At 42.0% G+C, this 19,127-nt stretch overlaps 1 protein-coding gene across 1 annotated transcript in view; it reads left to right on the top strand.

Annotated features, from left to right (window-relative positions):
• LOC126188053 (serine/arginine repetitive matrix protein 2-like) overlaps nucleotides 1-19,127 on the top strand; it is a 354,700-nt gene that overhangs the window by 83,549 nt on the left and 252,024 nt on the right. The window contains exon 4 of the mRNA XM_049929488.1: nucleotides 15,158-15,315. Within this exon, the coding sequence (XP_049785445.1) occupies nucleotides 15,158-15,315 (158 nt within the window). The remainder of the gene's footprint in view (nucleotides 1-15,157; nucleotides 15,316-19,127) is intronic.

Genomic DNA, 19,127 nt, shown 5'->3' with positions numbered 1-19,127 from the left:
GTGACTGCATGGCAGAAATTTGTGACTCAGTAGTTTCTCTCAAATTTTTCAACTGATTTCCATACATACTATCTTCTGATGTATAGCTTGATGATCTAGTAAAAGAATGCTTAATGAATAGTGCTTTAAGTCTATCAGTTCCCTCTGCAACAACATATTGATGGAATACATTTTGAATAAATGGACCCTTAATTGTCATTCTTTCACAGTCAACTATAACAACCATGGAATTAAGTGATAGAAAGCAGTGAAAAATCTGGGATGGAATTACAGTGATATGAATTAGTAAGTCAATTTTAGAATCCTACCTGCTGACAAAACCTCCACCACTGTGGTTATGAACTGCAAGGATTACCCCGTTTGAGGAGCTCTGCCAGCTGTCAGCCTTGTCCATTTTTAAGCCCTCCCATAGTGACCCCATTCCAGAAACGCAGCATGATCTCCAGTCCCTTTGCAAATCCATAGGTCCACCCTAGTACCTCTACCCTCAGTCTATTTCCCTCCTCAACCCACTCACTCCCTGCACTCCTACCTTCCACATGCTTACTAAAATACATAAACCCCACCACTCAGGATGCACCATTGTGGCTATATATTGCCCCCTACAAAAGAGAACCTCTGTCCTTTTGGACCAGCACCTTCAGCCTATTACATGTAATGTGCCCTTCTATGTAAAAGATGCTAATTATTTCCTCCAATGACTTTCCACAGTTCCTGTCTCTTTACCACAGTGTTCTGCTTGTCGAGGCCACATAACTTTACACTTACATACCCAGTGCTCTTGTCCTTGCCAGTATTGAATACTACCTTCACCAATGCCGACTAACTACAAACCTATAACCTTCATGGTCACAATGACCAAATATATCCTCACTCAAAGTTATTTTTGCTTTCAAGTCATAACCTACAAACAAATATTTGGTACAGCAGTAGACACTAACCTGGCATTATTGTTTGCCAATGTAACCATAGGACATCTGTGGAATCATTCCCAGCCACCCAGAATCCCAAACCCTTCAGCTGGTTCATATTCATTGATGACATCTTCTTGGTGTGGACTGAGAGCGAGGACATCTTATCCACATTCCTCCGTAACTTCAACACCTTCTCCCTCATTTGCTATGCCTAGTTCTCCTCTGCCCAACCAGCCACCAATGACTTCTATCAGACAGATGGCTCCATGAATATCTTCATCCACATGATCTCAGTCATCTGTCAACCCTCACCTACCCACTGACGGCCCTGCAATGACTCAGTACCAGCCAGAACTGGAGCAAGGTATTCTGCTGCCCACCCAACTTAGCAGTGTTCTTGACCGCCCCCTGTGAACCTTGTTCCCAATCACTTAACCGATGGCTCATATTCCCGTAAAAATCATAGATGCAAGCCTGTCCCATACATCCTACCTTCTATCACCTACCGTATTTACTCGAATCTAAGCCGCACTTTTTTTTCGGTTTTTGTAATCCAAAAAACCGCCTGCGGCTTAGAATCGAGTGCAAAGCAAGCGGAAGTTCTTAAAAATGTCGGTGGGTGCCGCCACAACTTAGTTCTGCCGTCGAATATATGTAGCGCTACACAGGCATGCTTTGTAGGCACAAAGATAAATACTGGCGCCAAAACCTCTGCGTCAGTAAATAAATTTAAAAAAAAGGTGGAAGACAAGCTTTTTTTCTCCGCGCCAAGTTTCGACCACTGCATTTTCATACATTATCCAACGAAGTAAATACAAATTCCGTATTGTTCATCTTCGAATGTAGCAGCATTTCAATGTACTACGAAAACCCGACTGGCAAGAATGTTTAGGATGTTTGTCAATATGGCCAACTCTACGTTCTGAATTTTTTCCTATTTGTGAGAAGAGATGGTTGCTAATAGGAACTTTTATAAATTGTGAATCACATGCAGTATTCTCGTCACCATAAGAATAATATGAATATAAACATTTTGCCATGTATTGTTTCGTGTTTGCTGCTATCTCATTTAAATCCTGTCTGCGGAATAAACCACAAAACTAGAGTGAGACAACAGCAAACGCGGAAGAATATACATATCATGTCATGTTTATATTCGTATTATTCTTATGCTAAACAGTGATACAGTCAGAAATGAAGCGAGGCAATTGACTAGATTTTTAAATCTAAGATGACTCTCATTTCTGTGCAGAATTTGATGTACTAAAGAGGCGCCTGCAAAGATTTTCAAATGGAGAAAAATTTCCGCTAAACTCTCGTTCAGAACATCTTCTATCATACGCAGTCTATTATTTGGTTCTTGTTGATAAAAAAAAATGGTTCAAATGGCTCTGAGCACTATGGGACTTAACATCTGAGGTCATCAGTCCCCAAGAACTTAGAACTATTTAAACCTAACTAACCTAAGGACAACACACACATCCATGCCCGAGGCAGGATTCGAACCTGCGACCGTAGCAGTCGCGCGGTTCCGGACTGTAGCGCCTGTAGCGCGCAAAGCAAGCCATGCCGCGATCGGCGACAGGCCGTAAACACGCAGTATCAGAGTATGACAAACAATGCATGACACAGTACAGTAATGCATATTCAGCGTAGAGTGACGTAAACACCTATAACAAAGAAAAACTGCGCTTATCAGATCAAAGAAAAATAAGCAATCAATTCAAACCAGACGAAGCACGTGAAAAAGGAAGGGGTACCCGTATAAATACGGACGGAGCGCCTGACGCATAGCAATGGCTAAAGCAATGGCTACCTGGTAAAGCTTAACTGCTAAGCTTACGACTCGAACCAAACTACTGTAGCTGTATCGTCATTCATTCGACCTAAATTGTCTCATATTACAGTGGACCAACTTTGTTTCGATTGGGAGATGTGGCCTAAAACTTTTCTCTCCCCTTGAATTTCGAGTCTCAAATTTCAGGTGCGGCTTAGATTCGGGAAATTTTTTTTCCCTTGATTTCGAGTCTCATTTTTCAGGTGCGGCTTAGATTCGAGTGCGGCTTAGATTCGAGTGCGGCTTAGATTCGAGTGCGGCTTAGATTCGAGTGCGGCTTAGATTCGAGTGCGGCTTAGATTCGAGTGCGGCTTAGATTCGAGTGCGGCTTAGACTCAAGTAAATACGGTACTTCACTCTGTCACAGACATTTCCTGCTCAATTAAAGGCAGGGCCACCTGTGAGAGCAGTTATGTGAGCTACCAACTTAGCTGCAACCACTGTGTGGCATTCTGTTTGAGTCTGGCTACTAAGAAGCTGTCTGTCTACATGAATTGTCACTGCAAAACTGTGGCCAAGGAATGGTGGAACCACCCAGTTGCCAAGCATACCATGCAGCAAGGTGTGCTTGACCTCAGTGATTGTTGCACGGCCTGTGCCATCCATAGAACCTCCCACCAACATCAGATTTTGTAAACTGCAGAAGTAGGAACTCTCCCTGCAACATATTTTTCAGTCCCATAACCGCCTGGCCTCAGTCCTCACTAATCCCTGTGCTTCACTTGCCAGTATGCCCTTCCCTGCCCCCATCCCAATCTCATCCATATATTCTATCCCCCCAGCACATTGTGTTTGTCCTTTTCCTTTTTTTCTCTTTTTTCCCCATTATTTCTCTCATCACTGTACCTAGGAGCCCACCATCTTGTCTCTGCTACATCCTTACACAATACTACAGGCATCACTACATCATCTTCTCCCATCCCTACCGTGCTATCCCATCCTCTCTTGTTATGCACAGCTCTCCTTTACCCCCACTACCTACCCTGAATGAGATCACTATTGACTACAGTTGGACCTCAGTGCCCAGAGACAACAGTGACAATGTGTCTGTGTATTTTGTGTATGTGAATGTGTGTGGGTTTTTCTGAATGTGATGGTGAACTTCGTCTGATAGCATACTTTTAAATGTCCCTGTCTGCCACTCAATGCCTCGTGATAGAAACTGTATCGTTTCGCTGAATATCTTGAACATTGTTGTTTATATTTATATGGTGATCCATTACTTTTGCTAAGGTAGGTAATCATATGACAGAAGAACCTCACTTTTGATAAATGATCTTCACTACATGATCTTGGGGCTCATCAGACTTAAATTTTTCATCAGATCAGTCACTTTCACGATAAACAAATGTAAGCCCTCTCTTCTATGATGACTTCTATATAACAGCTTACATTCGTGTACTTACAGCACCAATAATCTTCAGTAGATGACGTTCTAAGTATGTTGTTGGATGACGTAGGGAGAAAATATCTGTACTAGCTTTAAACAAAGAAAACATTATTGCCGGACAGGGAGAGACTTTCGAAGAAAGAAAGAAAATTGCCAAACAGCAATTGTAGATTGCTTAGCAATGAATGTTGGTAGAATGCCAACCAATGAATGTAGATTGTCAAATGATGAGTGTATTTCATCAGAACTCGAAAATAAATCACAGAATACTAAAATAATTCAGAGAGCAAAGAGAAGAGACGGCCAAGAAAGAAAAGTTGTCATGGGAACTATGTGGCAGAGTCGCTGTGCCATCTGTTGAAGTACTGCAACATAGAAAACTGTTAGTAATGATTCCATTCACTCCATTCACACTGAACTGCAGAAAATCGTAAAAAACCCATAGGCCCTTCACAGTGACTCACAACTGCCCCTACTGCCACTGCGGCTTGAGGGGCGAGAATAGATTGGTGGTGATTCCATGGCTGTTTTAAGATGTGCGATGTCTTACACTTAGGGAAGCTATTACATTGACAATCGGCCGTTATTAGGATACTCATCTGTTTTAGCCAATTTCACAATATTTAGCTCAACCTTTTTGGCTTAATTACTTTACATACCCTTTTAGGGTTTGACCTCCACTTTCCCCGTTATCACAGAAATGTGTACCATCTGGGGCAAGGCACCTTAGGTGGTGCATAATCTACCCAACATGCGCTGTGAACTTCTGCGCCTGCTGTTAGAAGGATTTATGTTTGCACCCAAAATCCAGCACAGTACCCCATCTTTCCTGGGAGGGTTGTCATGTACTGTCACAGTTGTAGCCCCCTGGTAATGCAAGGATCACATGGCTAATGCCTGAGCTGTAACCTCTCCATGCATGCCTGGGTATAGGTACCTGCCCAACCTGGAACACCGGGAATCATGGGAGTGGCTACTCTGCAATGTAGCCTTTGCCGTGGCAGATAGGTGTGCATGAGGAGAGCCTCCAATCAGAGTGAGTGGCATCAGGGTGGACAATCCACAGTGAAACAAGTCAAACTCAGCCACGCCGGTGGCCATGCCAACACAGCTGTCTGAGTGAATAGAAAGCCAGATTTTTGTGCCAAGGCTTAAAAACCCCCTCGTATTTGGTCATCTTGTGGTATGAAAGTCGGGCAAGGAGAAATGGAGGGTCACTCAGTTTTTTGTATGCTCCAGAAACAGTGGAGAATCTTTTGCAACAATTAAGCCACTGTTTTTCATTGAAAATATTGAGGATCTGTTTGGAGAAGTTGCTGCAATAGAGAAGATGAGAAACGGATCTTTGTTGATCAAAACATTGAAGGTTAACCAATCACAGGCACAATAAGACTGAGACAAGCTCGGGGATATACCACTTACTGTCTCTTGTCATAACAAGCTCAACAGAATTCCAGGTGTCATCTTCCTTTGTGACCTAATACTACAAACGGATGAAGAACTGCGTACTTATTTAGATAGGTGTGGAGTCAATTTTGTTCGCTGCGTGTGGAGAGGATCTAAGAATAATAGGGTGGATATTGGAGCTTTTATCCTTGCCTACAGTGAAAATGGTTTACCTGATAAAGGTGTAAAGCCAAGCCCTATTTTCATTTTCCTATGAGATGATTTTGTTGCTAGAAGTTTGAACACACATCCTCCTGCTGTAATAATGAGGCTGATTGTGGTGTGTGTCAGGACAACACATGAGGGCAGGCCTTGCGAATAACTCCCGACACGTGTAAACTGTTTAGAACGCCATTTCCCCCTTATTCGCCAACATGTCCAGTTTTCAAGAGGGAAGAGGAAATCCAGGAATATAAAACACTAAACTGCCTGTGTTATCAGGATGCGAAGAAAAAGTTTGAATGCCTTCACTCAGGCAATATGATATTGAAAACATTGTGTCAAAATTCACAACTAGTGCAATGACAAGGTATTGTACAGCAACTCTCGGGTCCAGCCACGTGTCAACCTATGTTTTTCAGTTGGCAATCAGGGGAGTGGACACTAACTCCCTCAACATCCATACCATCAGCACCAGTAGTAACCGCCCCATCAGTGCAGCTGGAGTTGACTCTTCGTCCTCTGGCACCAGCATGGAAGAGGACACTTATGAAGGGCTCCTTTCACCCTCCTCGGATGAAACAGACTAAAAGTCTACCGTTACCCAGTGGCTGACAGAACCACAGGCTTTGGGTAATAGAAAAGAACGGTTCTCTTCTACCCCAGAGATTAATAAAGCAAAATCCTCACTGTATTTGCAACCTCACAGGGACAAGGAAGCTAAATTGAAAGTTTAACCAGATTCTGCTGCTTTGGTAAATCTGGCCCCTATTCACCCCCGAGGTTGAGCGTATTAATATTGATGAAGAACTGAACATTCAGGTGAAGCATGGCTGGGCAGCAAGTAATTCATAGTCCAATTTCCGCCTTTGCTGATTTCTGAAATCTCACCCTGATGTGTCTCCTGTGGAACTGTTGTGACTAACATTGCCACCTGGCAGAAATCAGTCAGTTGATACTACTTACTGTGCAATTTGTATGGCACTCCAGGAGACACGGTTTTCAGAACCCCAAGTACCTACTATTAAAGATTACGAATCCTACTGTACGTATTGTGTTCACACTGAGAGGTCATCTGGAGGAATCTACATGCACATTAGATCAGATACTTTCAGTGAGCAGGTGCCACTAACCACTGTATTAAAAGCTGTGGCCATTTGTGTCCACCTGTCAGGTAGGATAATAGTGTCTAATAACTACCATATCTGCTCCCCCACAGATCTATTACACACTGAGGTGGTGGAGCTAGTGGAACAGCTGTCTCCACCCTTACTCGTACTGGCGGACTTCAATCCCCACAAGCCTCCACAGGAATTTCAGAACTGGAACTTGGCCTCCTCAACACTGGAGCTGCAACACTTTTCAGCATGACCCATGAAATGTACTCTGCCCCATACTGTAGCCTGCAGGCCAAGAATCTCATGTTTAATCCAGTGATATGCCCCTAGCGACATCTGCATCTGCATATGAGGTCTGTTCAAAAAATTCCAGAACATTCATAATTTTGCACCTTGAGACTAAGGTCAGTCTTCACAATGGGTCAGGAAAGGTTCTCCAGGACCAAAAAAGGCTCATCAGGTCAGGTCAAAAGTCAAAGTCATGAGGATAGTTTTCTTTCACTGTGAAGGATTACTTCATCATTAATTTGTGCCACAGGGACAAACTATTAATCAATTGTACTGTTGGGACATGTTGCAATGCCTGAGAGGAAATGGCCTGAAATGTGGCAAGACAATTTATGTCTCTTGCATCACAATAATGCACCCACACATTCATCTCTGTTGGTGTGTGACTATTGCACAAAAAACGAAACTGCTGTGCTGCCTCAGCCTCTGTAATGTCCAGACTTGGGCCTGTGGACTTTTTTTTATTGCCAAAATTGAAAAGCCAGTTGAGAGGATGAAGATTTGCAATGATAGATGAGATAAAAGAAAATTCGCAGATGGCACTTTGCGCGATCCAGCAAGAGGTGTACTAAGACAGCTTCCAGAAGTGGAAACAGTGTTGGGAGCGGTGTATCAATTGTGGAGGAGAGTATTTTCAAGGGACCTAAGTAAAAGATAAGAATAGAAAAAATTTTGTGGACAAGTTCTGGAATTTTTTGAACAGACTTCAAACATACTCCATAAACCAGCGTGTGATGCACGGCAGAGGGTACTTTGTATAACAACAGTCACTCACTTTCATGTTCCACAATCAAATGGAGTAAGGGAAAATTGACTTATCTATATGTCTCCATAAGAGCCTTAATTTCTCTGATCTTTGTGGCTCTTATGTGAGATGTATGTTGGTGGCAGTAGAATCTTCTTGCAGTCAGCTACAGATTCTGGTTGGTTCTCTCAATTTTGTCAGTAGTATTTCATGAGAAGAGTGTGGGCTTCTCTCCAGGAAGAGTTCACAAAGAATCTCCATATTCCTAGCATGTTGATCAACTCTACCAGTAACAAATGTAGTAGCCCGCCTCTGTTTGGTCTGGTGGGTATTCCAAATAATTGAGCATTACTCAAGAATGGGTTGCACTAATGTTCTATACACGGTCTCCTTTACAGATGAACCACATTTTCCTAGAACTCTTCCAGTAAACCAAAGTCAACCATTCCCCTTCCCTACTATCATCCTTATGTGCTTGTTCTAGTTCATATCACTTTGCAACATTTCACCTAGATATTTAATTGAAACGACTGTTGTATAGCAAGCTACAAATGTTGTATTCGAACATTACCAGGTACTTTTTGCTACTCATGTGCATTAACATAAATTTTTTGTCCAACGCAGTTGTCGGAGAACACAATCAACTTTTCACCTTTGATGTCATTTTTTTCAAAATACACCTTTAAACAGCTTGATATTTTGTCTGGTCCCCTTTTAACTGTTGCTAAACAGGGGGGACAGATTGCACAGTTCTTCTGCAATTTTGCAAAGCGTTGATTTTGTCCTGACTGTACTCTGGACGAGTTGCTTACATGTCAGCAGCACAGTCAGTACTGAGCTTGTTTTGCCCGGTCCACCACTGTAGTGTGCGATTGGCAACTAGTGCCTTCCATATGAGCTCTGTAGACAGTCTCCTGCCGGAAGAGGGTCAGATAACAGCAACTGTTGCCAAACTATGTGGTTACACTCTTTATCAGATGCCTGTTTACTCATGTTACTCAACTCTGGTTCATAACCAAGAGTTCAGACTGTTTACAAATCGTCAAGAACTGGGTAGACCAGCTCGGATACACTTGGAAGCTCTGTGCAGGGAACTCCATCTGCCCCCCTCTTGTCTGTGTTCATAAGAGATCCCTGTCAGCACCCCTTGTGGTATGTACCCAGTCCTTTGATTTGGTTGGACTTCATTTTTTAGCCTTAAGAAAAAATGATGATCCCACCATTCTCAGAAGACTGTTCCATTTGGTATTGCACGACTGCCAAAAATTCGGCAGGCATCTTCATGGATGGATTTTGTGGGGTCCTGCCCACTCGTCTCTTATAGGGTGCCTAAAGGATGCTGCTTTCTTGGATAGCTATACAACAATTCAAGCGAGTCATATTAATAGCTTTTATTACAATGAAGGAGATTGACAATACTTAACTTCGGATTTACTACAAGTTGTCGTAAGCAATGGGTGACATGCAAATAAGTCAGTGTCCTTCACTATATACAATGTCCACATAAGCAATGGACATGGATCACGAATAACTGCTCCACTGGTGTCCATCTTCTACTGGTTGGCCAAGGCTGGCAGGAGCGGCGCTTATATTCTCTCCATATAGAGGCTGCTCCTGTCGTAGTGCAGTCCTAGTCAGCAGGCTATTGGCTGACATCATCTCACAGCCTTCTCTGCTCTTGCATTCTTCATCCTTGTACTGGCACTTGTCGTTAGGCTATAACAGATTTGAAGTCAGTTACAGTGTCGGTCCTGCATTTGTACAAGCAAGGGGAACAAGAAGTATTCTCAGCCGAGTGCCTGCAGTGTGTAGATTGCAGAGTTGATCGCCAGGGTTCTGCAGTACATTAAAACTCTCTCCACGAAGGACCTCCCGGTTTGTAGCGACTTAAGGAGCTGCTTACAAAGTATATCTCTGTGCTACCCCAAAACCATCTTGATCACTAAAATCCAAGACCTATTAATTGATCTCCACAGCTCCAGACAACAGTAACATTCATCTGTACATCAGGCCACGTGGGTATTCAGGGAAATGAACTCACTGACAAATTAGCTAAAGAAGCAACCACAGGACACAAACTTGAACTCTGAGTACCCGGCACAGATTTACAATTGCAACTGAGGCATCAAATTTTGAAAATCTGAGATATTAAATGTATGCTACCATTATCCTCATGAAGTGGAGAGAAATCTATGGGACCATCATGGTGCGTCATGCTTCTCTCCAGGCTTCTCTTTTGGAAAGATGCCATCGTACTGTGCCAGTTGTGTACCAGCCGCACCAGGCTTACCCACAACGTCCTTTTGCATCAAGAGGGCTCCCCCAGTGCCGCTATGATAGTCATCTCATGATTGGTCAGATTCTCAGAGTATGCCCTGCTCGTTAGTCTGAGACAAGCAATAAACCCATTACGTCACTACCTTAGATACTACTTCAGGATAATGGTTTACCAGCTACATTTCCCGAGGGAAAATGCATATATCTGCTTGTGTCTGTATATGTGCGGATGTGTGTGTGTGTGTGTGTGTGTGTGTGTGTGTGTGTGTGTGTGTGTGTATACCTGTCCTTTTTTCCCCCTAAGGTAAGTCTTTCCGCTCCCAGGATTGGAATGGCTCCTTACCCTCTCCCTTAAAACCCATATCCTTTCGTCTTTCCCTCTCTTTCCAACCCATATCCTTTCGTCTTTCCCTCTCCTTCCCTCTTTCCTGATGAAGCACCCGTGGGTTGTGAAAGCTAGAATTTTGTGTGTGTGTTTGTTAGTGTGTCTATCAACATACCAATGCATTCGTTTGGTAAGTTACATCAGGTCTTTACAAATGTCTGCTTGTGTCTGTGTATATGCGGATGGATGTGTGTGTGTGTGTGTGTGTGTGTGTGTGTGTGTGTGTGTGTGTGTGTGTGTGTGTTTACCTGTCCTTTTTTCCCCATAAGGTAAGTCTTTCTGCTCCCGGGATTGGAATGACTCCTTACCCTCTCCCTTAAAACCCAAATCCTTTCGTCTTTCCCTCTCCTTCCCTCTTTCCTGATGAGGCAACCGTTGGTTGCAAAAGCTTGAATTTTGTGTGTATGTTTGTGTGTCTACCGACCTGCCAGCGCTTTTGTTTGGTAAGTCTCATCGTCTTTCTTCTCTATATATAAAGAAACATTCCACATGGGAAAAGTATATTAAAAACAAAGATTCCATGTTCGCAACCCTCGGTTGCTTCGTCAGGAAAGAGGGAAGGAGAGGGAAAGATGAAAGGATGTGGGTTTTAAGGGAGAGGGTAAGGAGTCATTCTAATCCCGGGAGTGGAAAGACTTACCTTAGGGGGGAAAAAGGACAGGTATACACTCGCACACACACTCACATTCATCTGCACATACACAGACACAAACAGACATTTGTAAAGGCAAAGAGTTTGGGCAGAGATGTCAGTCGAGGCGGAAGTACAGAGGCAAAGATGTTGTTGAAAGACAGGTGAGGTATGAGCGGCATCAAATTGAAATTAGAAATTAGCGGAGATTGAGGCCTGGTGGATAACGAGAAGAGAGGATATGCTGAAGGGCAAGTTCCCATCTCCGAAGTTCTGACAGGTTGGTGTTACTGGGAAGTATCCAGATAACCCGGACGGTGTAACACTGTGCCAAGATGTGCTGGCCGTACAGCAAGGCATGTTTAGCCACAGGGTGATCCTCATTACCAACAAACACTGTCTGCCTGTGTCCATTCATGCGAATGGACAGTTTGTTGCTGGTCATTCCCACATAGAAAGCTTCACAGTGTAGGCAGGTCAGTTGGTAAATCACGTGGGTGCTTTCACACATGGCTCTGCCTTTGATCGTGTACCCTTTCGGGTTACGGGACTGGAGTAGGTGGTGGTGGGAGGGTGCATGGGACAGGTTTTACACCGGGGGCGGTTACAAGGGTAGGAGCCAGAGGGTAGGGAAGGTGGTTTGGGGATTTCATAGGGATGAACTAAGAGGTTACGAAGGTTAGGTGGACGGCGGAAAGACACTCTTGGTGGAGTGGGAAGGATTTCATGAAGGATGGATCTCATTTCAGGGCAGGATTTGAGGAAGTCGTATCCCAGCTGGAGAGCCACATTCAGAATCTGATCCAGTCCCGGAAAGTATCCTGTCACAAGTGGGGCACTTTTGTGGTTCTTCTGTGGGAGGTTCTGGGTTTGAGAGGATGAGGAAGTGGCTCTGGTTATTTGCTTCTCTCCCTTAAAACCCACATCCTTTCGTCTTTCCCTCTCCTTCCCTCTTTGCTGATGAGGCAACAGTTTGTTGCGAAAGCTTGAATTTTGTGTGTATGTTTGTGTTCGTTTGTGTGTCTGTCGACCTGCCGGCGCTTTCGTTTGGTGGGTCACATCATCTTTGTTTTTGGGTGTGTGTGTGTGTGTGTGTATATATATATATATATATATATATATATATATATATATATATATATATATATATATATATATATATAAAAAGCGCTGGCAGGTCGATAGACACACAAATAAACACAAACATACACACAAAACTTCCACGTGGAATGTTTCCCTCTATTATATATATATATATATATATATATATATATATATATATATATATATATATATATATATACAAAGATGATGTTACTTACCAAATGAAAGTGCTGGCAGGTCGACAGACACACAAACATACACACAAAATTTAAGCTTTCGCAACAAACTGTTGCCTCGTCAGGAAAGAGGGAAGGAGAGGGAAAGACGAAAGGATGTGGGTTTTAAGGGAGAGGGTAAGGAGTCATTCCAGTCCCGGGAGCGGAAAGACTTACCTTAGGGGGAAAAAAGGAGGGGTATACACTCGCACACACACACATATCCCAAGGTTAGGTGGTTGTGTTGCCGCTAAATCACGTTAAAGGACGGAGAAATTCGGGAAAATTTCGAAAAAACGTATTAAAAGGAGTGGTGTTGTGGTGAAAGATTACGAAAATGGGGCTAACAATTGTAGAAATAATAACGTTAAAACCTGTGGGGAGCGGCTAAAATTTATCAGTGATGTGCGAAAAACGGAAGTGGAAATAAAGTTAAAGTTATTAGAACTAGCTGAAATGGTTGTTTAATACGTGAAAGCAGCTGTTATTGAACTAGAAAAGGTGGATTTTATAGCAGCGGTAGTGTTGAAAGCGGAAAATAAAATTTTTTTGGTTATGGTTTGGAAGTGGGTTACGTATTATTGAGCATATATAGGCGGGATAAAATTGTATAGTAGATTACGGTAAAAGGGGAAGGTGAATACAAAGTGAAACTACTGGTAAAAACAGAAAGAGAAAATAAAGAGAAAAAAGAGAAATAAGACGACAGGAAAGATTTCGAAATGCAAAGGCGACAATAACAAACGTAATTGTTGGGTTCAAATTAATGATATGGTTATAATAGAAGGAAACATTCCGCGTAGGAAAAATATATTTAAAAACAAAGATGATGTGACTTACCAAATGAAAGTGCTGGCAGGTCGACAGACACACAAACGAACACAAACATACACACAAAATTCAAGCTTTCGCAACAAACTGTTGCCTCATCAGGAAAGAGGGAAGGAGAGGGAAAGACGAAAGGATGTGGGTTTTAAGGGAGAGGGTAAGGAGTCATTCCAGTCCCGGGAGCGGAAAGACTTACCTTAGGGGGGAAAAAAAGGACGGGTATACACTCGCGCACACACACAATTCTGGAAGCTTAGGATAATTCTTCGTACTTTTACATGGATCTTTAATTTAAAATTTTATTTATTATTTGGCTCAGTTAGCTTGTGAAAAACTAATGCTTATTTCAAGATGTAGGACAAACAACAGTCAAAACTGTGTCAAGTTACCCCATTTCTCGAATGAGATTTTCACTCTGCAGCGGAGTGTGCGCTGATATGAAACTTCCTGGCAGATTAAAACTGTGTGCCCGACCGAGACTCGAACTCGGGACCTTTGCCTTTCGCGGGCAAGTGCTCTACCAACTGAGCTACCGAAGAACGACTCACGCCCGGTACTCACAGCTTTACTTCTGCCAGTACCTCGTCTCCTACCTTCCAAACTTTACAGAAGCTCTCCTGCGAACCTTGCAGAACTAGCACTCCTGAAAGAAAGGATATTGCGGAGACATGGCTTAGCCACAGCCTGGGAATGTTTCCAGAATGAGATTTTCACTCTGCAGCGGAGTGTGCGCTGATATGAAACTTCCTGGCAGATTAAAACTGTGTGCCCGACCGAGACTCGAACTCGGGACCTTTGCCTTTCGCGGGCAAGTGCTCTACCAACTGAGCTACCGAAGCACGACTCACGCCCGGTACTCACAGCTTTACTTCTGCCAGTACCACGTCTCCTACCTTCCAAACTTTACAGAAGCTTATATGTACATGGTAATAGTCACTACTATAATGTTATCATAAATTTATTTTCTTTGTGGGTTTTAAGTTTTGTGGTCTTGATTATAGAAATTGAGGAGCAGTTATTGGTTTCAGTGGTGAAGTACTACACCTGTTTTGCTTCCACGCAGCAGTTTGTTTGGAAATTATTAAAATATTGTAATTTCTCTTCTATTTTTGTTGCTTCTTTGTCGTCATATCTGAGAAACAGGACACACATTATGTTTCTTTGCTAGACATCAGATTGTTTAGGATACCAGATAATATGAAAAACTGTGACCCATAAAGTGATAAAGAAGCTTCTTGTTCGGGTGAAATTTGCGGAACAGTTGGTCTTTTGATGTGCAGTTACTGTGACATGTGAATTTTTAAGTATGACTTATGATCGTTGTATCATCTATTTTGTGGACTCTTCTACCTGCACAGGCTTTTTGTGGTTCTTCTGTATTACTTACGCTCCTGTCATTCTAGACAACTAATTACATTTCTAACAATTAGACATTTTCCTTTCATCCCCTTGTGAGGCCTACATCAGTATCTGGGAAGAAATTGCATTTGATCTAATACTACACAGTAGTTTGCTGACAATTCACACTTTTGCATTGCCTGTTGTTTGCCTGCCGTATGAAATAAACACATTGTAAACATGAAAGCAGATACTTTGAACTTTAATTTTTTGTCCGTACTGATCACTTTGACAATTAGGATGTTTAAGAGATTAATGATCACAAGATAAAGACTAGATAAAAATGATTATCTGCAGATGCTGAGAAGTACCATAAAGTGTCACATTTTGTCATTTTACAGAACTCTCAGTTATCTTCCAGTTCATATGTATGCACCAAATAAAACAATTTTTTTACTAAAATGGTTAATGTTTTTCAACAGATTTTTGTAAGAAATTATCAGAAAAAGAGGCTCGACAGAACCTGCATTCGAGTAATACGGACACGGACTCGGAGAATGACACTGACTTGGAACGTCCATATCATCATCCATTCGAACTTAAGCAACAGCCCTTACCTTCCTACTACAACTCATCCAAGGTAAGGGCATTGTTTATGGTGGTGGGCATTGGGTGAGGTGGTGGCTGGGATGGTCAGTGTGTGTGTGTGTGGGGGGGGGGGGGGGGGCAGTGAGAGAAAACTGAATGAACGGTGAGGGAAATGTGAACATTTACGATGTGTAACAGAATGAGATGCTTCAGCAGTGAAGTGTAACGGGTGTCATACTTTGGGTGACCTACATGCAATTCCAATTGTGGTACAGTGTTTCAGAATTCTTGTGATATCCTTAGCTTACTTCATGCAAGTAATAGAATGGTTTATTCATCAGAGTTGTGACTCATTCCTTTCTCAAGTATTGTCAGTTGTAATACTACTGTTACTGAAATGAAATAGTAGTTGGGAAACAAGAACAAGTAATATTGCCATTTGCTGTGCTTCATCTGCTACAGTGTAGTGGTTCTAATCTCTGGCTGTCAGTTCAATTCCAACCTCTCGCAGTTATTTATTGTTTAACATTTGTGTGGTTTAATGATACGTAGAACATTGCACGATGCCAGAAAATTCTTTGTGGGTATTAATAGGAGCATAGGCAAGCAATTCAGTTCAGTCTGTAGTTTTGTGTGTGTGCAGAAAACATGCTTTCAGTGTGAAGTTTTAGTTCTTGTTGATGACTAAGCAGTTGAAACTTAGTACTTGATTCCAGATCATACATGACAGTATATCACATGATTGATTCTGAGGATGAATCCTGCATGTTATAGCTCACTTTCCAACACAAATCATTTTAAGTAATAAAGAGCATGTTTTGTCGAATAAAACTTCGGTCACCACCACCACCACCACCACATATAAATCTGAAAAAAGGCCTTGAATTTTATTCTTTGCAATTTTTTATCCTTGTGCTTTGTTAAGATTTAAGCAAGATATTCATTCAGATCTGTCACAATTTCATATAATTTTCTACCTCTCCTTTCTCCGTCTACAGGTACATATACATTTAAAAAACATGTAGGTTTTTAAAGCATTTGTTGAAACATATCCACAATGATTTCTTTTAAAGTCTTCTCTATAAAGCACGTGATTCACAACAGAGTGATAATAACTGGCAACTAATGCCAATAGTATAAGATCCTATTAGTCGTAAGAGAACCAATACTCATTGCTCAAAATTTGTATTTACTACCCAAAAACAGCACTTAATTGAGTAATCTTACACTATTAGTAATATACTGTATATTGATTAATAATTTAGATCCTGTACATTACCATTTATAATGACAATTTATATGGTAATGCAAACCAGTATGACATTTAGACTGACAAGCACTTATTCCCGCCTAACTGTAACCATTACTTTTCATAAAAATACCCATGCAAACAATCGCAAGTTAGTCAGTCATTAGCACACTGAATATAAAAGAGAGATTCTGAATTTAGTTGTACTTATATAAAACAGTGGTTTATGCTTATAGTAATGAGAAGGCTCAAAAGGTCCCTTATACCTTTTGTGTCAAGTCAACATTACCTATCAAAGTAGAAGGATATTAAAATTACCTGTAATACTTACTGAAATACAAATCATTTGATTACATTGGTGATATTGTACCAAAAGTAAATCAACATTCAAGTGTGTAATCTGAGTGACAAAGTAGTGTACTGAAACAAGACCCAGCACCTCTTCAGGAAAACAACAGATTTTCTCTTTAGAAAACTTATCAAATGTTGTAACATTTTATAATTCTGTATGTGTTACTATAAGTTTTTACTGTTTTTACTATAACAGTTAAAAGTATTTTAACTGAAAGTGGCCTCTTTTAGCAGCCATGTACACAGGCAGTGTGTAGTTGCGAAAGAAGAACAAGTAATATTGCCATTTGCTATGCTTCATCTGCTACGTTGTAGCAGTTCTAATCTCTGAATGTCAGTTCAATTCCAACCTCTCGCAGTTATTTATTGTTTAACATGTGTGTGGTTTAATGATGCGTAGAACATTGTACTATGCCAGAAAATTCTTTTTGGGAGCATAGGCAAGCAATTCATTTCAGTCTGTAGTTTTGTGTGTGTGCAGAAAACATGCTTTCAGTGTGAAGTTTTAGTTCTTGTTGATGACTAAGCAGTTGAAACTTAGTACTTGATTCTAGATCATACATGACAGTATATCACATGATTGATTCTGAGGATGAATTCTACATGTTATAGCTCACTTTCCAACACAAATCATTTTAAGGAATAAAGTAACAATTTCAGGTCAAATTAAGCACGATGCCTCAGTATAAACAATTACAAGAAATATGAGAGTAACCTGAGATCACAAACGAACAGGGTGTTTAATAGAAAGATCACTGTGCAGTGATTCTAATCATAACTAAAGAGTTAAATGTGAGTATCGCATGCCTTATACCATTGTTACAGAGATGGTGAGCAAACTGATGGTGCACATTTCAGTTCACCCTTTATTAGCCCATAGCAAAAGGTGACAGCATTGGCCAAACAAGGTGTAGGTAGTATCAAAATCATAGCCCAAGAGTATGAATTCAGTTGACTTCTTTTTACAGAGGTTATTGGTTGATAGCTGAAGTAATTCAGTTCCACAGCACTCAGCACTTGTCTTCTGTTGCATGTAACAATGTCAGGCGCATTGTGATAAAGAAAAACCTCAACCCGTATTTGGGAGGACAGAGATTCAAATCCCATTCGATCTGTCCAGATTAATTTTGCTGTGATTTCCTCAAGTTATTTTAAGGTTAAAGGTGATATGGTTTCTTTGAAAGAGCACAGCTAATTTCCTTCCTCAGTTTGAGCTTGTGCTTGGTCTCCAATAAGCTTGTTACTGATGAGGCATTAATTAATTTCATTTATTTATTCATTCATCTAGGGATCATTTCACAATAATGTAGGATTTGTCATCATAATGCAGTGAAAATGAATTTACACACTCATAAAATTCATGAAGAGCCAATGGGAAAAATGGGGAAGTCACATTTTGTACATTTCTCGGGAGATCAGATTTAAACTTTCAAGATTAGAAAAAGGTACACAAAACCCTCCAATCGAGTATAACCAATATAATTATGATGTCAGATTTAATGGTTGTAGGGGGTGTACATTAGAAAACAATGACAGTTGAAATTATACACTCCTGGAAATGGAAAAAAGAACACATTGACACCGGTGTGTCAGACCCACCATACTTGCTCCGGACACTGCGAGAGGGCTGTACAAGCAATGATCACACGCACGGCACAGCGGACACACCAGGAACCGCGGTGTTGGCCGTCGAATGGCGCTAGCTGCGCAGCATTTGTGCACCGCCGCCGTCAGTGTCAGCCAGTTTGCCGTGGCATACGGAGCTCCATCGCAGTCTTTAACACTGGTAGCATGCCGCGACAGCGTGGACGTGAACCGTATGTGCAGTTGACGGACTTTGAGCGAGGGTGTATAGTGGGCATGCGGGAGGCCGGGTGGACGTACCGCCGAATTGCTCAACACGTGGGGCGTGAGGTCTCCACAGTACATCGATGTTGTCGCCAGTGGTCGGCGGAAGGTGCACGTGTCCGTCGACCTGGGACCGGACCGCAGCGACGCACGGATGCACGCCAAGACCGTAGGATCCTACGCAGTGCCGTAGGGGACCGCACTGCCACTTCCCAGCAAATTAGGGACGCTGTTGTTCCTGGGGTATCGGCGAGGACCATTCACAACCGTCTCCATGAAGCTGGGCTACGGTCCCGCACACCGTTAGGCCGTCTTCCGCTCACGCCCCAACATCGTGCAGCCCGCCTCCAGTGGTGTCGCGACAGGCGTGAATGGAGGGACGAATGGAGACGTGTCGTCTTCAGCGATGAGAGTTG

This window comes from Schistocerca cancellata, chromosome 5 (assembly GCF_023864275.1).
Source record: "Schistocerca cancellata isolate TAMUIC-IGC-003103 chromosome 5, iqSchCanc2.1, whole genome shotgun sequence".
Classification (NCBI taxonomy): Eukaryota; Metazoa; Arthropoda; class Insecta; order Orthoptera; family Acrididae; genus Schistocerca; species Schistocerca cancellata.
This window is presented reverse-complemented; position numbering and strand designations above follow the sequence as displayed.